Genomic DNA, 20,877 nt, shown 5'->3' with positions numbered 1-20,877 from the left:
AATGAGAGGTCTGCCTTCAAAGGGAGAAAAGATACACTTAAATGGTTCTCATCTGTAAAATGGGGATAACAGTACGAAGCTCACAAAGATTTATAAGGATTAAATGAGATAAAATTTATTTATATAAAGTATATGGTAAGGACAGTGGTACACACTAAGTATCATTAAAAGTATTAGTGAAGCTCATGATGAACATTAAGATGCTGTTGTTACTTTCTGATGTGTAAGACACTCACAAATGCCAGTTCTATTTAAAATGTTCATTTAAAAAGACACTGCTATGAATTGCTTAGAACTGTTCTTGACCCAATCATGTCTTGGGTTCCCATGGCTGGCTGACACATTATATAGATTCCATTATAATAGCAATGACAGGGCTCTAGGAAAGTGAGAAAGGGCTCTAATACAGCCATCAGATTTGAAGGCATCTGTTTTACTTGAAAATCTCTTGTAAGATCTTGGAATAAATGCAAGTGTTACCAGATGTGAAGGTTTATAATATACTAAAGATAGTTAATATATTACTAAACATTTGATATACGGGTATACTGTAAACAAAAATATGTCTAATATTCAGATAGATATCCTAAAAATGCAAAACTGAAAATTTAAGGCTCAGTGTGTAACAATGATAAAAACTATTATACATTATTAATGACACGGGAAATAGGAATTTTTTCTGAGGTAAACTGAGCAGTAATACAACAAAGGCAATGTATAGGGGCTAGTGATCTCATTTCATTTTATGACAATTGTTCACAGGGCACCACTTTATTGAGAAAGTCAAGGTTTCTTTGCTGTTAGCAGACAGGCTACTAGAATTTTTTGGAAATCAATATTTATAATTATACAGCATCCCTTGATGTCTTATAACTGGAAAGAAGTCAAGATAGGGAATTTTTACTGTAGGAGAAAGCTGAGGTGCTTTATCTTTCTGACCAGTGCCTCTCTTAGAAAGATAAATGCTAAGTTTGTCTTTTAATCCAGATGTCTGATTACTGTAGTAGAGAAATTTGGAGATAAGATATTAGAAGTTAGATGTCAGATGTTAGATGTTAAGAATATTAGGCATAAACTAGATATATTAGAAATTAGAACACTTTTTAATCATTTGACTCAATTATAAAATTGTCACTGAAATATTAAATAGAAATTTTTATTGTATTCTCATACTCTTTAATAAACTTCTTTATGGGAAAAATTCAAATAAGGTTTTGAAAACTAAGAAGAAATCTTAATACACTTATACATATTTAAATAGGCTTTTTTTTTTTTTTTCCCTAGAGGATTTAAGATTTAACTTGCTCAATTTAATCAGATAAAAGATAACTAGTTTTGGGGTTAGAGTTAGGTTTGGCTACTTCCCTTGAGTAGAGATTTCAATATCTTCTTAGCTGTTTTTCTTCATTCACTGACCAATTTCCATTAATGGCCCTTCTAAGTGTCCAAAATTTTGGGGTCTCAGACAATACCTCCTACACACTCAAGCATACTGATTCTGAATGTCCCTGTTTTACAGCTTAAATAATGAACTTTGTTCTCTTGTCCACCCTGCTTTGCACTATCTTGTGGCTCAATATGAATGCCCACACCTAACTTTTCTTTATGTGACTCAAGAAAGCACCATCTGAGATCTACTTTTGATAACTTATCTCTATATAAATATAGGATCAAAAACTATTTATTGAGTATATACTTATTATAGGCCCAGCCAGGCTAGCAACATGATAGGAACCATAGAAAATAATGAATTTGTTATTTATTCTTTGCCAATTAAGAAAAGGACTCTGAGATGACTTAAAGCAAAATATACTTATGAATTAAGACACTCAATACGTGATCAAGGATGAGAATAATTAATGAAATAAAAAACTAACCATAACTCTGGGTTTATAGGAGACGAGGGCAAAAAAGCATTACTGAGTTTTTATTTTCTGACAAAAAGATCGTATCAATTTATTAACAGAAACAATCCTTCCCAATACTTAACCAACCCAAATTTATGTTGTGGATTTTCATTTTGGGGCAGTTACCACGTTGGCTACAACCCCACTTCACAAGCATCTTACTATCTATCACTCTGTTTAAATGTGCTTCCTATTTAGTCTGTAGTCACCTTCTTGCAGCCAGGTATCATGTGCTTTAATCTGTTTTCCCAGTATTTCCCCCTGAGTGGGATGTTCAAATGAAAAAAAAATGAATTAGTATCTTTAAAAGTTTTCTAAACCATTTATTGTTTGGAGGGCAAAATATTCAAACCCAAGAAATAATTTCTATAAAGTCAAACTTATGAGATCCAGGTGGCTTTACTGTGATCTAAATTTATTCACTGAAAAGGTGCTGAAAACCAATAACAAAAAATATGAGAAGAGAGAAAACTGACATACGTATAGAGGTTAAAAGTCTCCAACTCTAAAAGTTAAGAACAAAGCAGCTTAGAAGAATATCACTTTGTTTCTCTGGGCACAAAAGGTTTTACACCCATAGTGTGATCATTTCAGAGCCATGAGAACAGGAAAAAATGATAGCTCTTCCGACCTCATCCCCTTTATTGCCATAGAAACCCGGTAACCAGTACACCAAGGATAAGCCTTGAGTAACTAAATAACCTTAAATACAGTATTCTACTATATCCATTCTGACCTAAGCCACATAAATTGGGACTTCAGCCTTGATTCATCATTTCATAATCCTTTTGATGTTTTTGCCTACTGTTATAACCTCTTTCTTTCTCAGGAAAGGATTCCATTTCTAAACTCCTATCCAGTGCTTGAAGCCTTAAAACCTTGTTTTGTTTATTCCTTTCCCAGTGTTGGATCCTGTTCTTTTTTTCCCCTTCTCCTTCCCTATAATGCAGTGATGTAGGGTATGGTTGGGGGAGAAGAGGTACTCTTAGAACCAGTGACTACATTTTATTTACTCATTTATCACCCAATGCCTTGATTTTCTGTTCCCTGAAACCAGATTATACCTCTTAATTTAAGCCCGAGTTCACCATGCTCTACTGAGGCTTTCCCAGTAATGGTTCACCTGCCATTCCCTCCAAAGTCAATCTCTCCAGCTAAATTAGCTCTTCCTGAACCCATTCTAAACTCTAGTAATGAGACCTCTGCCCAGATCTGGCTTTTACCTTTGTTCTCTCAAGCTGTATCCCAACATGGACCTACTATGCTTTGAGTCTGAGTCTATCTGGCTTCCCTGGAGTTAATTTGAGTAAGTTATTTAATAAGGATTGAAGTCTAACTTCTAAAACAGAAGTTAAATGATTTTGCTTATAAAATTTTTGTCCTCTAAGAGCCCTTTTCAACTTGTGGTGTCAAATTGGAGGCGTCACTGTAGTTGGGAATCCTATTTGGGGAAGTGCTTATATTGAGTGATTATCGTAATGTTGAAAGTATAGTAAAAATAGCCTCTTTATTAACTGAAATGTGTTTTTCTACAATTCCCTTTATAAAAAGGTCTAAAATAGTCAATCATGCTCTCATACTTGCAGTAAAATGCAAAATCTCTCATTAAGATATTTTATAAAACCAATAAAAAGGAAGTATTTCTTGTAGAAAGATTTGTATCCAACAAATTAATATTTCAATTTCTCTGGGTTCTCCTTAATATATTATTGTGCTAATTTACCACTGGTTTCCACAAAGTCTGTTGAGTCAACAGATGGAGTGCCCAATTTTGCAGCTGCACAGTCGTAGGGCCATAAGACCTGGATGCAGCCCATTTATGTGGATACTGAAAAAGCCTTTTTCCAAAGGTAATTCTAATGGAGTAATATGGATCCTTTTTCTACAAGAAGATTCTTATTAAAGATTAGTGAAATTTTTCTCCATGTCAGACTTTTGAGCAACCTGATCTTGGTGTGAATGAGGGATATAAGCATTAAGAAGCACACAAGGTCCTTAGTGGAAATGATCTAGAATGGAAACAATCACAAGTAACATCATACTTAATGGTGAAAACAACGAATGCTTTCCCCTTAAGACCAGGAACAAAAGGATGTTTACTGTAGCTACTATAGCTATTCATCATTATACTGGACAGATCAGTTGGGGAAGGAGGGAATGGAGAGGGAAGAAAAGCAAAGCATCTTGATCAGAAAAGAAGTAAAATTAGTTTTATTCAATATTACATGATCTTGAACATAGAACATTCTAAGAAATTAACACATGCACACATGCCAGAACACATGAACGAGTGCAGCAAAGTTATAGAATATATGACCAACACATAAAAATTGTATTTTTACACTAACAGTGAAAATCTGAAAATGAAATTAAGAAATAATTTCACTTACAATAGCATAAAAGGAGTAAAATACTGAGCAATAAATTTAACAAAAGAAGTGTAAGCCTTGTACATGGAAAGCAATAAAACATTTCTGAAAAAAGATCTAAATAAATGGAAAGAAAGTCTATGTCCATGGAATGGAAGACATTATTAATATGGCCATACTCTCCAAATTGATCTTAAAATTCATATGGAAATGTAAGAGACCTAGACTAGCCAAAACAATCTTCAAAAAGAAGAACAAAGTTGGAGAGTGCACACTTCCCAAGTTCAATACTTACTACACAAAGCTACAATAATCAAGATGGTGTGGTACTAGTATAAGGAGAGACACATATGTCAATGAAATAGAACTGAGAATCTGGAAGCAAACCCTTATGTATTTATGGTCAAAGGTGTGAAGAAAAGTCAAAGGGGGAAAGAATAGTCTTTTCAGCAAATAGTTCTGAGACAACTGAATATCCCCACTTAAAAGAATTATGTTGAGCCACACTTGACACAATGTACAAAAATTAACTCAAGTGACAAAATAAAAACTAGATGAATTTAGCTTCATCAAAATAAAAAACTTCTGTACTTCAAAGGATATCATCAAGAAAGTGCAAAGCTACCCCACAGAATGGGAGAAAATATTTGCAAATCATAAGGGATTTGTATCAGAATATACAAAGATTTCTTAGAACTCAACAATATAATGACAACACAAAAAACAGACAAAAATTTTAAAAGACATTTCTCCAAAGAAAATACATAAATGGCCAATAAGCACATGAAAAGGTGTTCAAAATCATTAGTTATTGGAGAAATGCAAATAAAAACCATAATGAGATACCAGTTCACCCCCACTGGAATAGCAGAAATAAAAAAGACAAACAACAAGTGTTGATGAGGTTGTAGACAAACTGGAACTCTTCTACATTGCTGGTAGGATTGTAAATATGGGGAATGATAGCTAATGGGTATCGAGTTTCTTTTGTGATGATGAAAATATTCTAAAATTAGATGGTGGTGATGGTTGTACAACTCTGTGGACTTACTAAAAACCACTGAATTGGACACTTTAAAAGATGAATTTTATGGCATGAGAATTAGATCTCAAGAAAGCTTAAAAAATCTTATTTATATCTCAATAAGAGATAAAAAATCTAAAAAATCTTATTTATATCTCAATTATATCTCAATAATTAACCTCAAAAAATTTTTTTAAAGTAAAAAAAAGGAAATAAGCAAAGGTAAGCCAATTATTAAAGAAAGAGTATATTAAACTCATAATTGGGGATGAAATGTAAAGTTTCCTAGACTATTTGCATACATTGCTATATAACATTATGAGGATATAGTTATAACTTACTTTAATAATTTTCTTCTTTGACTGAGAAGACTATACTTTGAAGAGTGAGTCAGAGAGAAGCAATCTTCAGTCAGCAGAAGGGATGACGACACTGGTAGAAAGAAGACCATGAGAGACTAACACCAGGAACAGAAAGGGTAGGTATTACTGTCTGAGGTGAAAGAATTGATTAGGCAGAATTCCCAAATTAGTCAATATTCCATGGAGGGCACGAAGAATTATTAAGTTTAATTAGTAAAAGAGTTACTGCTAGTGCTCAAACTCTCTATATAGATCAATTGACTTTGCAGATATTTAAGCCCTCATGTTATTGGAGTATATATTGTTTCCAAACTTGGGGAGGGGTGGTGGAACAGAGTCCAGATAACTTGGGCAAGGTAAGATTCAGAGATAAAAAGACAAAAACAAAACTAATTAGTAAAACAAAACTTAAGTATTCCTTTGTGAAACATAAAAATACAACAGAAAAATGGGGAGTTAAGTGAGAATACTTTGTGAAAAATCTAGTAAGGAGGGAAATTCTTTCACTTGGAAGGGGGAAATGGCAATGGCAAAAATGAAAATGAGCACCTCCTGTGGGCATCTGGACTCATATTTAACTGATTTAATTCCTCAAAACCAGGAATTTTCTCATTTAATCTTCAAACTTTGTTGTGAGGTGGGTACTTTTAGAGGAGGACACAAAAAAGGGATCTGACCCAAGTCATCATAATTTTTAGGTATCAGAACTAGGATTCAAACCAAGGTCATCTTCTGAGTTTTGTGTTCTTCTACTACACTGGGCTTGGCGGCCAGGGATGGATGAGTAGTTGAGATGGGGCAACAGAAGTAAGGAAATGAGACTAGAATTCAAAGTTTCCACTCGGAAAAATAGAGTTGGAAAGAAATAATCAGATTATACAAAGGGTCTTACAGTTACAGAGAGGAGACAAAATTCAGCAGATAACTGGAGCCAATGCGATTCAGGAATAGCCTGGTAAAGGGGTTTTTAAATAATATTATCTACAGTGTGCTATATAGTGTGAAATAAAGAGTAAAGAGAGCCAGTAGGAAACAGGTAGAAGAGTACAATGATATAGCTGTAAAATGATGAAATTAACAGTGGGCAGAGAGAAGAAAGAGCATGATCAGTATTTCAGAGGAAAATGACAAAATGTGTTGGGTGGTTAGATATGGGACAAAAGGAATGGAGTTAACATAAAAATGAACAAACGGAGTCATTCCTTCAAACAGTGGTCCTCTTAATGCTTATTAAAAATCATTTGAGTAAAAGTTAAAAAAAATCAAACTCCAATACACAGGTAACTCCTGTCAAGTTTACTAACAAATCACATCTGTATGTATAACTCTCTCCTTTTCTTTTTAAAACCCTGACCTGATATCTCATTTACTCATTTATTATTAACCACACAGTATGTGCAAACACTTCCCCCAAATACCTATGTATCAGCATAATCATTGTTTATTATTATTTATCTGCTGTGCTTGGATTCCTTTTATATCTTCTTTGATATTCTGTGTATGGGGAAGAATATACCATACCCTTTTTCTTCTCATTCAGCTTTCTGGATTCAATGTCACTAAGCCATGTAGAATCTCCTCCTTAACATCTGGAATGCGTGCTTACTCTCACTACTTCTACGTGGGTGGGTAAAGCCCTTCACTGGATCTCACTCGGATTCTTGCAACTAACTCCTAAAACTAGTATTACCAACAATCAATCAAAAGATACTTATCTATACTACTTGCAAGGCATGAAATAAAAGTGAATACAGGTGATAAAAATAATCTCCGATTCTTCTCTTTAGAAGCATACAAAATAGTTACATAAACTAAACCATCTTCCTATAAAATAACTCAAAAATTAAGAGAGCATCCCACACAACAAGTTGTAACCATCCCATACATTAACATGCTGTTTGTATCATGTAGGCAACCAAATCAGAAATGCAAGTTACATTTTAAATGGCAACTTATTTTTGCTCTACTACCAACATTTTAAAGTAGGTCTATAAGAAGTCTTTTTGGCCTGTATTATTCTGATACTATGATGGCTCCATTTTTCTTTGCTTTATCCCTTGCTTATTCTACCTCTCCTCAATTCTTGATTCCCAGTAGCTTTTCTCACTGATCACATTAGTACCAATATCTAATTTACTTCATTCTTTGTAGACAAAATGTAACTGATGCTTCTTTAAAGTCATAGTTAGCTGATGTCCCTGAAGGTAAACCCAAATACTTTTAGTCGCATTCTATTTTCTCTTCAGTTTTAAATCCAAATCATGCTTCAGGCGTTTTTTTTTTTTTTTAAGAAAAAAAAAAAAAAAAAGACTGACCCAGAGTAGACTGAGCTTAAGTGTCCTCACACAGTTATGTCCAAAAACTAGTCCTCTATCAGCTGCTGAAGGTCAGCTTTGGTTGCCTGAAGGCTAGGGAGCCCAGCATGGAACAATGGCAGGGAAATAGCGTTCCCTTCATTCCTTAATTCACATGCAAGTGAGGTGCCAATCAAGTGCTGACAAGCATGGAAAAACCAAAATCAAAAGTGGGTAGAGATACACTTTCAAAAGGAGCAGTTTTCACACATTTTACGTGATGTTTTTAGTGGTGGTTGTGAACATATCACTAATAATATGGAAAAGGAAATAAAAACCAGAAGAAAAATAATAATTTTATATCAGCTAAGATGATTCAATAAACTAATGAAATATTTACTGAAATTGTTTAATGTGTTTTATAAAAAAAGCATCAACACTCTCACTTTGGCTAAAGAAAGAAATCTGAATGCAAATTGATTTACTGAACACTGCAAACATGGACGGTAAGGTGAGCTGAGATTGGAAACTGGGCATTGACAAGTGAAAGCTAACTTCTTTCCGAATATAAGAAAATTTTAAGGTTGCTTGATTTTGTCAAACTATCAGCTAGAAAGACAAGAGCAAGGCACTTTGAAATGACCAACGTAAGCAATGGAATCACTTCATTAAAGTGGCTAGTGAAAGACATGATGAAAACCTTAAAAATGTATTGTTTTTAATGACAGTTAATTTTTAAAAATGAGCTTAATTTTCAACAACTAATATAATGCAAACGTAAGCTTCATTATTTGTAGACATCTTTCTGAATGAATTTGGTAAATGTGTTTTAGTTATGACTACTTATTCTTTCATATATTAAGAGAATTTCTAAAAACAGAAATTTAAGACTTTGTAAATGAAGGTTTAATAACTGTAAGTTTTTATATTGAATCTATTTCAGTATGCAGAAAAGACAACATTGGACATATACATTACTTTTTAAAATTCATTACCAATTCATAAATAGTTCTTTCCGTCTTCCCTTTTGTCTTTAATGAGTGAATGCTGGAACTGCTACCAGAGCTCTCTTAACAGCTATTTTTACAAGGATCACAGAAAGTTTAGAGCATTAAAAATTTGGGTTGTTACCATATGGTGATTATAAATGCAGTGAAATGGATATTTTTAATATCACTTTTCTCATTATTTTAGTAAACTGTATACTGTTTTTATGAGCTTAGGTCCAAGATTTACTACCATAAAATGAGCATTGGTTTTGAAAATAAACCTATTATAATACATTTTTCAGGAGAAACTCAACAATTTAAAATAGGATATAATCATAAATGTTCTCAGTTTTCAAAAACAACAATTAGAAAAATATGAAAGTCCCACAAATATTTTGTGCTCTATATGCAAAAGTAATTTATTTTCAGATATCTATTAGCAGCACATTTAATATTAAACAATTATACAGAATTTTAATTTAATTAAGTGGCAAGATACATTTTATAGTATGAGAATATGAGAGTGGTAGAAAAACAAACTGCATGCATTCAAACATGATACTACAAACTAAGACTGCTCCAAAAAGAAGGGGGGTGGAAAGAGATAGAGACAAAGAGAGATAGCAAGATTGCAAGAGAGAGGGAGGGAGCACGTAAGAGCTTTTAAGCAGGAGTAAAATTTTATGATAATTCAAAAACAGTCAAACTTGACTGAAAGGATTTAACGCCTGATGTGTACAATGTACTATTGTGACAAAATTCTAAAACATAATTTAAGATGTCCACAATTCACTTTCTTTTAAAAGTTAACATTAAAATTTTAAATCCATGTAAAACAATTTCAAGCATTACACTCATGTTAAAAAATCCCGAGAGAATAAATATTTGCCAACATTTTAAACACTGTGACTTTTCCCCAAAGAATATCAGGGAGAATAGGAAAGAACAGTATTCAACTTTCAGGAGAAAGCAAAGGTTTAAAACCATTTCAATGGTTTTGTTGTTTCTTTAACTGTGCTATCTTTTAAAAATCCTTTAAAAATTAAGTAGAAACATAATGGCCGTAAACATATTATTAATCAAGTTTTGTCAAAAATTTATGTACAACTCCTTAGTGGTTTTAGTTATTGTTATTTGCTTAGCGGAATCTGTATTATTAGGTCAGGAACCACTTTTTCTTCATTTGCTACCATGCGTACGCCCCTAATAACATACCCCCATTAAAGTTACTTCACAAAAAGTAGTCAGTATTATGAAGTTGAGATAATCGCCATTAATATTTTCAAACCTAAACAAGGTGCATTACATTAAATAGACTTCTCAGTCCTGGTGTTGCCTGACAGATATGTGATGTGCCAGTGGTTATATTCTATTCCTCCTCCCATGCATGCACCTCCTGCAGAGACAGCAGACTACAGAAGCTGACCCTTACTGAGACCATCTTGTCTCTCTGACAAAGCTCCTTTTTAACTTCTTACTTACTGGTTACTTCCTGTGATGGAGAAAAACTTTAGCTCAGCTTGTGATAATTTCACAGGCCCTGAGGACCCTGACCCTAATAGCCTCAAGGTCAGAAGTCAAGTCTTGTTCTGAAACATCTGTGTGCTTTGTATTACAGTGGAACAAAAGTAGAGAAATATCCACCAGTGTGTGACAAGAAGGACAGGCAAAAGAGGACTGACACGCTGGTCATCTGTTACTCTGTCATCTTAAGTTCATTTAAAAAACTATCCAATATTCACGTAAATTCCAAATTTGAGGCACAAAAGGCATTTATGAACTGTCTTAGAGTAAAAAAAAAAGGGGGGGGATCTATGTTTTATAGTAATCTGGAATTTGGGTAGTCCTGCAGGCTTTCAGACACATTTTAAATTACTCTACAAAGCCAATGAAATTTCAAGTTTTAAGTAACTTATGGCTTACAAAGAAAATGTAAGGGACATATATATGTTATGTGTGTGTGTGTGTACGGATCTATATCTGTAGGGGCTAAAAGAACTGAAAGACAACATTCACAACTAGTATGTTAAAGAGCTATCTTAAAATATCTATTATATATTAAAATAAATAAATGCAGCAGAATTAAAAGTACTTGAGAATAATTTCTAAAAAGTGAAATCCATTTAATAAAAGATTTACTTATTTATCGATCTTAAGAGTACATAAGCATTTGTGAAGTTAGGTCAGCTAAGATATTCCCAGGTGTCATGACCAGTTTTATATCTAAATCATGTGGGTGAGCAAGAAGGTATGGAGAGGTTGAAAAGGCCATGAAAATATATTTAATTTCCACAACAAAGAGAAATGCACACCAAAGATTTCAAACAGAAGTTAGACAACAATGCTGGTCCTGTTTTTAATGTCCATGTTAGGCTATTTGGATTTAAAATTGCCAAATGCACTTTTATCAAATTTATCACTTTATTATAGCACTGTTACTTCCCTGTAACAGAAGGTTTATGGACATGGAGGCATAAATTCTTCATCAGTGCATTTTTTGTATTGATTATATCTCATTAGCCACTCATACTGGCACAAGGTGTGGCTCTTGTAACATTGCATATGATACAGACAAAATTTTTAAATCTTGATAATTTTTTCTATAATGTACACAACCTTAACTCCAAGAATCAGGTTACTTTGAAATGCAAAGATTTTTACGGCCAAACAATGAACTCCACTTAGCAGATTAATGGAAACCTTCTAATGGTTTAAATACAAATTATATGAACTCTGATCAAGTATCAAGTACTGACTTGTGGAGATAAAAGTTAAACAAAAGAGTCTCCAATATTCAAAAGGTCTCTTGACATTTTAAACAGTTTACAAATAACACATGCTTCAATAGTTGTACATATAACACAGGAAACATAAGTATCATCAAGTCTATGAAAATGCTCTACACTATAGAAATTAAGAAGTAATATGCAAATAAGGAATAGGCAAAAAGCTTTCTGGTTAGCACTGAAAAGCTCTGTCACAATAAAATAAATAAATACACTCTTCCAAATATTATAAAACTGTTTACTCACAATATTTTGTTTTTACCCTTCTTAAAGTAATTTAAGTAATGATATCAATTAAAAGTGAGTGGGGAGGACAAGCCTGTAAAGAGTTTGGGAATTAAAACAGAGTTACATGTGCACTCACCAGTTCAACGAAAGCAAGTCCTCCATAGCTGTGAGCAACAAAAAACACATTCTCAGCTGCAGACTGAGCTATGAAATGGTCCCACACATATATTGCATGTTCTTCAGGAGAACCATTTTCCTAGAAAGAAAACAACTATCATGTATTATGCACTGTATCTAATTATTATCATAGTAATCAAAAATTAAATTATATATAGCTTAAGAAATAAGATGGTTATAGACCATTGAAAATAATATCAATACAAAAGAACTACTACTGAAAATTCAAATTAGAGAATAAATTAAAGTATTCAAGGATTAGTAAATTACTGCTAAGCTTAATTGCTACCATGATCTTCAGAAACAAAATATTCGAAATAACCATATTTTGAGGGGAAATTGCATTCTGGTACATCTAAGATATTAAAATATATATGTATATACTTAGGAATTGCAAAGCAGTAAGTTACAGTGGTCTTATGATAGAAGGTATAACACTAAAAAATTCAGCTACATTTCTACATTTAAATCTGAAAATATTTCTATTATAAGAAATATACATTTAAATTATTTGATTTATAAAATTTTAAGTATCTCTATAAGCTAAAAGTAAGCAGAAAATGATTAACAAATATTTTAAGTATCTCTATAAGCTGAATATAAGCAGAAAATGACTAACAAATATTCTCTATTTAAATTATTTAAAAATAGACATTTTTGTAAAAGTATTTTCCATACACATTTTATTTGTAGAACTGGGAGAAATCTAAACATATAAACCCGGGGCTTCCATATTTCCCCTAGCCTGCTAAACCCTAGTAAATGTATGCCTCTTGCTTTAATTCTAATGATTCTATAATAATTTCATTTTGTTATATTTATTTCAATAGTTGACACATGTTGTGGTTAAAGCTAAAACCTGGATAATGTAGGGGGGGGGAAGCCTCAAAGAACAAATAGATAAAAACTAAAGATCATGAAAACATTTTGTACGAGTATATCTTTGAATCTTTAACACCAAAGACTAACTCCCTAAAAATGTCATGGTATTAGACAATGAAGACAATTTATTCACATTTTCCATCTTCGAAATTGTATAATATCCTATTAAGGCCCAAAACATGACTTCCCTTGCCGCCTAGAAGCTATTGTTCCCTCATGTCTAGTTCTATCGCAAATTTTTCTTCAATGCTCCAAACCCATATATCTAAGTGCTTGATAGTCATTTACTTCTTGATGTCCCACAGATATTTTAACCTCAACCAGTTCAACACTGCACTAGAAATTTCCTCTACAAACCTAAGTCACCACCTTTGCTCCCCACTTCCAGGCAATATCTGGGCGTCTTTTATTGTTCTCTTGCTCAAATTCTACATATAATCAATCATTAAAATCTCACTGATTTTGTCCCCAGCTGTATCCTAAATCCGACCACTTCTCTCTGTTCTCATTCCCTCTGGCTTAGCTCAAACCATTATCATTTCACAAGTGAATGACTACAATGGTTCCCAGCCCATTTTTACTGCCTTTAGGATTGCCCATGTAAATGTTCTAATTCTGTAGCAGGAAAGAACTTCTAAGAATGCAAATATGAACATGCTGCCAAGTTACTCACTTCTTATTAGATGCTTCAAAGCGGAATCATTGCCCTCAAGATTGAGTTCAAACTTAATAAGACATTTAAGACCTTTCATAATCTGGCTTCTACCTTTAACTGCATCTCTTACTGCTCTGCAATATAAGGTGATCCAAAAGACACCCTTTTCCCCTAGCAGGAGATCACAGAGAACACTCTCTGTGTTCTAACTGCAGGGAACAACTTCCAGTAACCTAATTGTGCCAAACTTTCTTTTCTCTGTGCTATTTCCTTTGTTTAGAAAGTGAGTCCTGTGCTCTGCCCTCACTTCACCCTGCATAATTCCTACTTCTTCTTCAAACTCAAACAAGACATCAACTTCTGTCAAAAGTCGTCCCTATCATCCCCAAGGCTGGGTAATGTCCTACAACATCTTGTGCATGCTCCCATTATAATGAATAATTTATATTGTAATTGCTTGTTAGATTATCAAAGTCTTGAGGCCAAGAGTTCTGCCTTGTTCATTAAATCATTAAATTAGTGTAATAAATAAATGATGAAAATACAACATTTATCTTCAGGATGACTGCTTACAACCTTGTAGTCATATACTAAAATACAAATATTTTAAAGAAACCTATTAATAACATACATATGAAATTACCCACAGTTAAAGTATATAAAATAAATAAAAGAAGGATAATTGGAAAGAAATCCATGTAGGGTATTTTTGGCTTTAATAATTTAGCTTCCATTAGTTTAAAAAGTAGGAAATGGTTATCAGCATAGTGGTTAACTCTAAGGACCAGAGACAGAGTTATGAACAGGAAATAGACTTCTACTGGCTGGCAGTGTTGCATTTCTTGACTGGAGTAGTAGTTACACAGATGTATTCTTTAAAGTTACAGTCAAACCGACTAATACAAACTTAGCACTTTTCTGTACATGTATGTAGAGAGACCACAGAATTTACCATACAAACTTTTAAGAGTGAAGAAAGGTACTATTAGTTATTGTATGAGAAGAACAAGTCTAAACTGGGATTAGCCAGAGAAAATGCACACATCTGGTCACCCTAATTGTATCTTACAAAGAAAGAAATGTAAAAATAAAACAGGAAGACAGATAACAGAAGTTCCACCTGCTGACAGTAGGCAGAACTAACTAGCTTATATAACTTGATGTATCTAAACATCTTTCTTTATATGGAGAGAATAAAAACATAGAGGAGATTACTCTGTTCCCATTAGGCTTTGTGCTAGTAGTAAAGATGTAAGGATGATGAAAAGTAAGCCATGATTCTGGCCTTTAATGTGTTTGTAATTTTATAAGAATGTTAACACTTAAAGTTATAAGGCAGACTGTCTCGACAACCAGTCCAATGGACTTATAATAAATCCATACTATCTGACCTCAGTGAGGTCCTCTCTGCTTTCCTCTAATAGTTACCAATTCTTCCTTGACACTGTTGAGACCCAATCTGTCCCGTCCTTTCCATTCCCAGATCACTTTGGGTCCTCCTACAAGATGTCTAACTACTCTCATTTCTAGTAGATTTTTCCCTTTACTGTGTTGCCAGATCTATCTTTTGGAAGCCTGGCCCCGATCAACCACTCTCCAGCCCTAAAAGCCATTTACTGAACTGGTCCCCAATGTGTACAAAATAACTGGAACTCTTAGCCAACACCTTCTCTAAATCTACCTTTCAAGCCTTCCTTCTCACTATTTCCAGGAACCTTATTCATACTTCAGGAAGATCTGGGTTACACATTAATACAGATGGTTACCAACTTACAATGGTTTGACTTAATGATTTCTTTTTTTTTGACTTTACAATGGTACGAAAAAATACGTATTCAGTAGAAACTATACTCCAAATTTTGAACTCTTTATCTTTTTCTCAGCTAGCAATCTGTAGTACAATACTCTGTCATGATGCTGGGTAGCGGCAGTGAGCTACAGCTCTGTTGGCCACACAATCACTAGGGTAAATAACCAATACACTCAACAACCATTCTGTATCTATACAACCTTCCTGTTTTTCACTTTCAGTAGAGTATTCAAAAAATTACACTTTACTATAAAATATAAAACATATACATACATTTATAAAATTATAAAAAAGCTTTGTATTACATGATTTGCCCAACTCTAAGTTAACGTAAGTTTCCTGACCATGTTTAAAGTGGGCAAGGCTAAGCTATGATGTTCCGTAGGTTAGGTGCATTAAATGCATTTTTGATTTACGACATTTTCAACTTACAGTAGGGTTTACTGAGATGTAACTCAACTGTATGTCTCAGAAGAGCTTAGTCTGAAAATCCTAGACAAAGCTCTACCATGAAATTCAGTCTGGGATCTCATGGTGCAGCTCAGATTAGGCAAAACTTAAAAACAGAGAACACATCCAAGGTAGTAAGCAGTTCAGTAATTCATAAATGAAGTGATAAAGACTATAAATACTACTCAGGGTGACAGCAGAGTGAATGGAAAAGAAGGGACAGAATGAGTCATTATAAAGGAAGAATCAGCCAAACTTTGTGACTCATAGGATATGAGGGAAATTGCCAATGAGGCCCAAAGGACCCATCTGTGAGTAATGGAGAGCTAAGAACCAACAGTTCTTTCCACCATTCACAAATAAGACTACTGTTTTCAGAGATTAGTATCATAGCTGAGTCTTTCCCTCAACATCTATGGAGTGAATACCTGTTAAGAGTGGCCTGTCAGCAGTAAGAAAAAGATAGCTCAAGTATCCATGTGCCCCAAGTGCTTAAAAATTTTCAGCCTGATTTTAAGGTTATCATATTACTCTCTAGCTTTAGATTTTAAAACCAACTGTTCTAAGAACTGAGATGCAACTGAAAAAAATGCCTACAATACCCAGTTAAGAGGGACCATCTATGGTCACAACTAAATAATTACACAAGACTATTCTGAACCACACCTGCCATCTATCGACCCCAGGGAAGCACCAGCCATTCCTTTTTAGTGGGAGCCTTGTAGCAGCTCCTGTAGCAGACCAGACAGCCTTCCAAGAGTTACTGTCTTTGGACCATGGAATATTAGTTTGGTAGGGAGTCAGACTCACCTTAGGCAGATACAAGAGTTATCCTGCCTTAGAAGTCTTATATCACACAGAAACTAATAACCTCTTCCAAGCATAGGCTTCCAGGATCCCTGCCTGTAAGGGACATGCCCAATTACAAGAGTTATTAGCCTCAGGGAAGATCAAAGCTTTGGTATCTATAATCCATTATAATTTCCTCTAATTCAGAAGCAGGTTATCAATCAGGGGTTGTTTTCTACCATAGGCAATGTTCCCTAGCAACTGTGCACTGACTGTAGATGCTACAGTATGCTTCCAAGAATCCCCTTAGTTATACAGTACTCATTTCCAGAGTTGTTGCAAGTGTTAGCAGCTGATAGCTTTAGATGAGGCATACTCTAGGAACTGCTCTCAGCCAAAGAAAGTTATCTAGCTTGAAGTTACAATCCCATCTCTGAGGCAACTTACACCCCATGATGGGTCAAAATGACATGGATCTTATGTAAAGGCTTTAGCTCTTGCCTCAAGGCAAGACATCTCTGAAAAGCCATCTCAGATCCAGAGATCCACATGGAGTTAGATGAGGCCTTTGTTGCTACTGTACTGCAATTCAACCTCTTCTGCCAAATTCTATTTTTTTTTTAAAAGATTTTATTTATTTGCTTGACAGACAGAGATCACAAGCAGGCAGAGAGAGAGGAGGAAGCAGGCTCCCCGCTGAGCAGAGAGCCTGATGCGGGACTCGATCCCAGGACTCTGAGATCATGACCTGAGCCGAAGGCAGCGGCTTAACCCACTGAGCCACGCAGGCGCCCCCCAAATTCTATTTTTTAGACTCCCCTACAGGTGCTGATTCCAAGAGAACTCCCCAACAAACTTCCTGCATGCACCCTCAGAATCTATTTCCTGGGAAAACCAATTGAAGATACCACCTTACCAGGCTTCCAGGGATACAGAGCTGGAAAGTTAACTAAAGATCAAATTCTCATGTAGAAGGGGAGAAGATTTTGCTAACTTTTGACCCACAATATCTTACAAGAAATATAGAGAAAATATACATCTATTTACATATATTATTAACCTGCTTATGTTTAAAACTACTGAAAAATATTGTTGGCTCAAGTTTACCTGTCACTTCTACTATTAGCCAGTTAGCTTAAACTGAATCCCGTACAATTTCCCTGGTTCTTCTCTATCCTGCTATTTCTTTAATCTGCCATGTCACTTCTTCCTTCCTTCTAGAATATAAACAATTAGAAGGTAGATTCTCTTTTGGATAAAAAGTATAATATTACACTGTATATTAACCAACTTGAATTTAAATAAAAACTTAAAGAAAGATATTATTTAAAAAAAACAGGTGACAAAGTAGATAAATCTTGGCTATAAAAGAGTTGCCTTTCAAATGTGACTACTTCCCAAAGCTTTCACAAAATTATAGCTTTCTACAATTCACTTTTTAAGAGAGCAAGATCCCACCATTTTAAGATAAAACAAATTCTGCCAAATATTTGCTGCCTCCTACAACAGTTAAGCACAATAGTGGTAGCACAGGAAGTAATAAATTTAGAGTGGTTTTTACCATATAGTTCTTACGTACTGTATTACTAAAATCCAACTTTTATGAATGAGATGATAGTGTTCTTAGGTAAATTTGTGTCATTTCCAACCTGCAGCCCACACTATGTCCACAGCCATTACACATTTACAAACCATAATCCAGAGACTGTGTATTACCAGCACTGTATTTGGAAACCAAACACATTTCAATAAGAAAGACTACTTGATACGCTTCAATTACAGAAATGCAAGCATACTAAATCTTCTCCATAGGTTTTTCCATGAATTTCACACCAGAGGTCATTTTGTATTGATTAACTTCAAGTTGGATGAATTTAGAATATATAAATACACAAAGCAAATTAAAAGAAAAGCAGCTAATCTGTTAATTAGAGTTTGCTGGTGGCAGAATGCATAGGATATTTACACTGTGGAACTGGGCTGTACTCAGAGTACAGGTTGGATTTCCTCATGTACTCTTGCCATCATTAATTCTTAAATGCCAAACTGAAGTGATGCACTAACCAAAGCCTTATCACGTATGCCAGATTCTACTACCTAGGCATTGCAAGGTCTGCATTTATGATGGACTACCTGAGCTGATAACACATGGAATTATCTAAACAACATTTGCATATTTGTGTAATTATTTTCTAAGGTTAATTAGCTCCTGTAAAGCATTTCGCCCTTTGAGACTGCTTACAGTGACAGGTTCACATATTTTCTGAACCATTGCCAAATTTGACAGATTTTTTTTCTTCAGCTAACCTGTTGCTACAAAGTTATAAAATGAATGCTCCTAAAATACTTTAAACTCATAACAGATTTTAGGAAAAGTAAAATGAAAGCTTAATGAATTTGAAAGTTAGTTTGTTCATTGATTTGTTTATTTTTTGAAGATTTTATTTATTTGACAGAGAGAGACACAGCGAGAGAGGGAACACAAACAGGGGGAGTGGGAGAGGGTGAAGCAGGCTTCCTGCTGAGCAGGGAGCCTGACCTGGGCTTGATCCTAGGACCCTGGGATCATGACCTGGGCCAAAGGCAGATGCTTAACAAGTGAGCCACGCATGTGCCCCAAATTTGAAAGTTTTTTAAGTGTCCAATTTTAAAGTCAAAATGTCAAGATTTTTTTAAAATTTCATATAAACCTTTCTGTGATTATGTTGGTAAGCATATCTACTAAGAAAATTATGAATACTAAAATCTAGCATTCTGGGTGTTAAACTAGCACATAACCTATGTCACTACTTTTAGTTGAGTCACGGACGTCACACATACATACACTCCCACCACCACCCACAATCCTCAGCTCTTTCACTGATTTGCTACTTATACTGAAAACATCAACCAGACGAAGAACACTAATAGAAAATCTAAACTTTTTTTTATAGCAAAATTTACAAATCAAAGGGTGTTCTTTTACAAAGCTAAGACTTTCATTAGGTAAAATGTAATCTCACCAAAATCTAAATGGAGGCAGAAAACTCACATCAAATGGATTTCTGAGGATGCAAAAATGTACATTACCATCTTGTACCCAACTAACCCACAGGTACAAGATGAAAGAAAATTTGTATATTTAAAAACTGGCCAATTTGGTACCTTCTAGAAGAAATGAAACACAAACACCATCTGAGACTAGAAAGATACACACAAGGAAATTATATACTTTAGCTTTAGCTTTTAGATGATTCTGCTAACTCCTCTGTACATAAACAAACTATAAATCGTACATTAGTACAGAACATTTATAAGAAAAGCTATGTATAAAATATATTTTATGTTATGTGAGATGTATTTTAATTTCAATCCATTTAAATAATTAGGATTAAAAATTTATCTTCATTTGGCATATTTTAAATGTGTGATCTTTAAAAAATAGTGTATGCATTTACGTTTAACAGTGATTAAAGGACTAGGGGTATACACGAATGTATAAAAACAAATGCTATAGCATACATATAATAAAAACATCTTCAAAAATAAAACACCATTATTTTGTTTCTAAATACTAAATTGATCCATATGAAGCTACCAATATTAGAGGCATTCTTAACCTTAAAAAGTGGCAATTTCATAAGATTCAAACTTAAACATAATGAAAACAGACAAAAGAATCTATAAGCTAGAGACATCTTACAGCCATCAACTTTTGCCTTGACACTTTTGGTGTCAAGATATTACTGACAGCTATCAATCTTAAAAGGCAGATTCAAGACTATGTTACTTGTCAATATGGCTACATTAATAAATTATAAATGGCTATGAACAGAATGAAGATAACTGACAAAAGATCAGTATTCAGAACTGTATAAAACATATTTGAATTTCACATATCTCAAGCTTAACATGTCCAAAAGTAAAATCTGAATTGGTTTCTTGACTCCTCATCACCTGTTTTCTTTCAGTCTTTCTCATCTTGCTAAGTGCTCCTCCACCCACCGAGATGTTCAAGCCAAAACTCTGGAAGTCATTCTTGATGTTTTTCCCTTCTCCTAGCTCTCATATTTATCCAATTCAATTTATCCTCCAAAATGTTTCTAGAATCCATAAACTTCTCCTAATTTCCATTCTTACTATCTCAGCCCAAGTAATCACCATATTTTGCACAGG

General features: G+C 34.1%; 1 protein-coding gene across 5 annotated transcripts in view; it reads right to left on the bottom strand.

The window, feature by feature from the left end:
* FAM172A (family with sequence similarity 172 member A) overlaps nt 1-20,877 on the bottom strand; it is a 420,413-nt gene that overhangs the window by 178,256 nt on the left and 221,280 nt on the right. For all 5 annotated transcript variants that reach the window (XM_032846420.1, XM_032846414.1, XM_032846433.1 and 2 more), the window contains one exon: nt 12,096-12,215. In XM_032846420.1, coding sequence (XP_032702311.1) covers nt 12,096-12,215 — 120 coding nt within the window. The remainder of the gene's footprint in view (nt 1-12,095; nt 12,216-20,877) is intronic.

This window comes from Lontra canadensis, unplaced genomic scaffold (genome assembly GCF_010015895.1).
Source record: "Lontra canadensis isolate GAN:19392208 unplaced genomic scaffold, GSC_riverotter_1.0 scaffold4, whole genome shotgun sequence".
Classification (NCBI taxonomy): Eukaryota; Metazoa; Chordata; class Mammalia; order Carnivora; family Mustelidae; genus Lontra; species Lontra canadensis.
The sequence above is the reverse complement of the archived record's forward strand: the minus strand, read 5'-3'. Positions and strand labels throughout refer to the sequence as shown.